General features: G+C 54.8%; 1 protein-coding gene across 1 annotated transcript; it reads right to left on the bottom strand.

Moving 5' to 3' along the window:
• Positions 1-2193: 2193 nt before the first annotated feature.
• Positions 2194-3400, bottom strand: LOC113201897 (arylalkylamine N-acetyltransferase 1-like; the record flags this gene model as incomplete). The annotated part of the gene is given in 2 exon segments (XM_052267094.1): positions 2194-2749; positions 3051-3400. Coding segments are annotated over 2 exon segments (552 nt in total), but the record flags the coding sequence as incomplete, so codon positions are not given.
• Positions 3401-4339: the final 939 nt, after the last annotated feature.

Below are 4339 nucleotides of genomic sequence, written 5' to 3'. Positions count from 1 at the left end.
CACCCCGCCCCTCCCCGGTCACTGGATCGACACAGCTGCTGCCGCTGCGCTGCTATCCTTGCATAACAATTCTGCACCGCGTTTGCCTGGCGGGGGTCGTGCAGGTCTAGCCCACTATCGGTCGGTCGGCAGCCTCGCTCACCCGGGCACGCCACCCCGCCCCCGCAGTGCAGGCCAGAGTGATAGGTACGGAGATGTTCTGTACGCTGGCCATTTTTTCGAGGGAGATCGAATGGCTAGGGGGCATACTGCCCTTACAATGAGAGAGTGAGAGTAATAGGGGGGGAATGTGTGTGTGTGTGTGTGTGTCGCCCGTGGTGATGTAGGTGGCTTAGAATGCTGTTCTTAATTGGGTCATTCTCTGCCCGGCGGCCGCCTCTCCGGCCCGGGCTGCAGTCCCTCTGTCTCACTCGCTCCCACCGGCGGAGCCGCGCCAGCTGCCCCAGCTGCGCCCCTGGAGCGAGTGAGACGGAGGAGCAGGGGCGCCGCCGCGGGCCGCGGGGCGGTACAGCCTCCACGCGCCTCCACGCGCCCCGGGCAGGCGCGGCGCAGCGCGCAGCGGCGCACAGCACGGCCACTCCGATGATCTACGGTCCGCGGGGCGCGGCGGGGAGTGGCGGGGCGTGGCGGGGCGTGGCGGGGCGTGGCGGGGTGGGGCGCGGGGGGTAGGAGGGAGCGGGGAGTGCCCGATGAGCTATTGGCCCGCCAGGGCACGGAGGCACGGAGGACGCTTAAGGTGTTACTCAAGACGATTACTGGATGAGTTGCCAAAGCCCTTTCAATGCCAAATGATTATTATGCTCCTCGATCGCCAAAACTGATACACCGGCCGCCGTTACATAATGGCCCGGTAAAATGAATAGCAATGGGCGCATGGCGCGCGGCGAGTGCACACGGTCGATCAGCTGGTTGTGAGCGCGAGCCCCGCTGCCGCTCGTTAAAGAGCATCATTACGAGCATCAGTTGCAATGACATTAACCCGCCAAACTATGCGGAATGACATCATTGCCACCCCATATCGCATCAGCAGTGCACACACGAATCCGCCAAACTTTCTTCCGCTCTCCTGCGCGGAGAATGCTGGGTAATTTTCATAACATATATGTCGAACGAGCCCGTTCTTTATCGAGTCATCAAGTCTAGGAGAACCCGTTCCGTGGGTGATGTCACACCGTAAACGTCCCAACGTCCTGCCAATCATGATTAGAGGCTCTTTGGCCTGTTATTAGTGAACCCGCAACAAGGTCGATAGACGAATGGCTTTCCATCCACCTCATTTTAGGATGCCCACCGGTATCAACGAAATTATTTATGTTCCACGTGTCCGGCGTAAACTTGCGTAAAAGAATGCGAGAACAGCGAAATTAGCCCTAAAAACGCTAAAAGCTCAGGTGGTCGAGGTGGGCCGGCCAGTGATGACAACGGGGGCACATCCGGAACACAGCGGCGAGGTTGTCAATAAAACAAACTGATTAGGGGCGAGGCTCGATCGTTTTCACAGTAAAAAAATAGGGGGACACGGGACGAGGTGAGCTTGGTTCGATTTATGGTAACTCATCAATGATTCCCCATTAGTTTTATGCATTCGGTATGCGCCAGGGTCCTCACGGGCAACGATTGCAAGCTAATTGACCATCTTATGTGGTCAAGCATTTGGCCAGTCTAGGCTTGATTGTTGAAACGGAAGAAGTTCTTATGAACACACGAGTACAGCAAATATGAGAAGCCAAAGCTCGACGTCTCTTTTTTACAACAGAAGTTCAATTTTAGAGGGCTCTTATTGAGAGTTGCGTCTTTTAATTTCCTGTTTATAAGTAAGTTTGCTCGTTAAATTGGAATGGTCAGACTGGATTGAGTCTGAGAGGCTTTCGAGTTACAACTTAAAAAGGAAACAGCAAACAAAAAACACAAAAAAAAACAATTTGGGGATTGTGCGAGGTTGATCTTCCCGGTTGTCAGTGGTTGGCTTGCGCCGTGAGGGACAGGCAGCCCAACGCACGGCGCCCGCACTTGCGAGCGCACTGACTTGCCTCCACTGACGCGCCGCCGCCGTGCGGGTAGGCAGCCCATTCGTCGCGGAGATCGTGCCAGGAAGCTCCGCGGCGCCCCAAGGGTATAGGCAACTTATCTGGCACGTCTGCGCGAACAGGCAACGACGAAACACAAGGGGGAGAAAGGGGGCACACACATCCCTTATGAAACGCACAACACATTTAATAGTTTGTCTTGTCTTAAACACACAGGAACATTAGGATGAACAGGTACAACGTAAATAAAGAAGCGGGTCGATCGTTCCCGGGCGGCCACAACGGCCTTGCCGTACATAAGCAAACACTAGAACGGCTCTCGGCCCTTCGCTTTGGATCCCTGACGGACAGCTGACTGACGCTCGGTAAGCCGCTCGCCTCTTCTGCTTGGCATTCGCAGCCAGCCGAAGCATTATTTCGACTGAACAGAACACTCCAACAACACTCGAAAATCCACAGCAAAGTTAATTTTTCTCGCCCCACAATAACCAGTAGGGTCGCAATGTACAATGCACGACGGCTAGGACAGCCTGAGCGCCCACATGGTGATGGCGAGGTGCGGCGGCGGCGGCCGGAACACGGGCTGCCCGTCCAGGCCCAGGAACTCGTCGTACGGCAGGCCGCCCAGCTTGGAGAAGCCGAGGCGCTCCACCACCCGGGCCGAGTAGGCGCCGCTGCAGACGCACCGCACGAGCCGAAGGCCGCGAGCCCGAGCCAGCTCCCTGCGGAGAACATATTCCGGTGACATGGTTTGCTTATTTCTTTAGTTTAAATTATTATTATTTTATTTATTTTTAATTTTTGGTGTGGTCCTAATTTACTTTATGTGAGGCAGCAGGGCAGAGTGTGACATGGTTTGCTTGTTTCTTTAGTTTAAATTATTATTATTTTATTTATTTTTAAGTTTTGGTGTGGTCCTAATTTACTTGATGTGAGGCAGCAGAGCAGAGTGTGTAAAATAGTTTGCTAAAATAATTCTGTTGTAGGTTAATTATTGATATCCCCTCTCTCCTCAGCACTCACACTGTGTGGCGCATGAGCTCGGACGCGACGCCCTTCTTGCCGCGGTCTGGGTCGGTGGCCAGGATCTTGACGTCGAGCGCCTCCTGCACGTCGGGGTGGGCGGCGAACACGTCGTGCGCCAGCTCGACGGCGTGGTTCACCGCCAGGATCTTGTCGAACTTGGTGTCGCCGTCGCGCACCCGCGCCGTCTCGGGCGCGGGGCTGTCCGCCGGGGTCAGGATGGCGTTGAGGACGACGCCCTCCATGCCGCCGTCGCTCTCGTCGCGCGCGCAGAGGCTGAAGCCCGTGGGCACCACGACACGGCAGTACTCCTCCAGCTCGGGGCAGCCGCCGTCAGCGGACACCAGCCCGATCTGGCGGGGCGAGGCGAACACAAAAAAAACAACAACATTATTTCCTAGTTCTGTTTGAAACGGCCGGTTCCGTCGTCACCGCGGTTATGAGTGACCATTCGCGCATCACGTGGACGTTAGGCCCGCGCGTGGCCAACTTTGACGCGCATTATTTCCTGTGACGCTCGTTTCCGACACCCGCATGACAGCTACTCGTCATCTATTGTTACCATCGAGTCACTAACCATTGCGGTAGGGAAGGGGAGAGGAAACACTTATCAGGGGACTGGGAAATCCTATTCAGAATGTTTCAAGTACAAAAAATTAACTGGTAAACTGTACAACTTGACGCTTGAACTGGCGAAACTTGTAACTTTACTACAGTGGTAGCTGATGATACCGCGTGTAGTATCGCATCACCTGCTAAAAGTAAATCAGGAGGGTCTAAGGAAGGCCTCGTGATACTTTTTCCTGTTATGGTGTACCGTACAAGGGCGCACACGAGCGTGTTTGACTATACTGCAATTAATCATAGTGCCGTAGGACTGCAAGCCGGAGTTGTTGTTTTTTCGGCTCGATAAGTAAGGACGCAGCGCGTCCGTCAACACTCCCAAGAACGGGCCCTTTATCGAGCGGTAACTCTGTACAAAATAACAATCAGGGGCTCATGTAGGTAGAAACCATAAGGAGGGAGGAATAAAAGTTTAGAAGAGGCAGAGCCTCTGCTCAACAGTGCCATGCGATCCTTTCGGGACGAAAGGAAGCTAATCCATTTGGGGGTAGGGAGTGTGGTTTACTTTGGCTGAAAGGGCGCACGAATGTAAGCGGAGTAGATGGAGTGTGAAAAAGAGAGGCGCAGAGGGACGGGGTGGACAAAAAGGGGGGAGAGAGGGCGGAGGGGGAATAGAAATGGGCGCGGTGGGGATTTGTGAGTGCTACGGTTTGGGGGGTGGGGTG

Source organism: Frankliniella occidentalis, unplaced genomic scaffold (genome assembly GCF_000697945.3).
Source record: "Frankliniella occidentalis isolate FOCC.00 unplaced genomic scaffold, Focc_3.1 Scaffold46, whole genome shotgun sequence".
NCBI classification, from domain to species: domain Eukaryota; kingdom Metazoa; phylum Arthropoda; class Insecta; order Thysanoptera; family Thripidae; genus Frankliniella; species Frankliniella occidentalis.
This window is presented reverse-complemented; position numbering and strand designations above follow the sequence as displayed.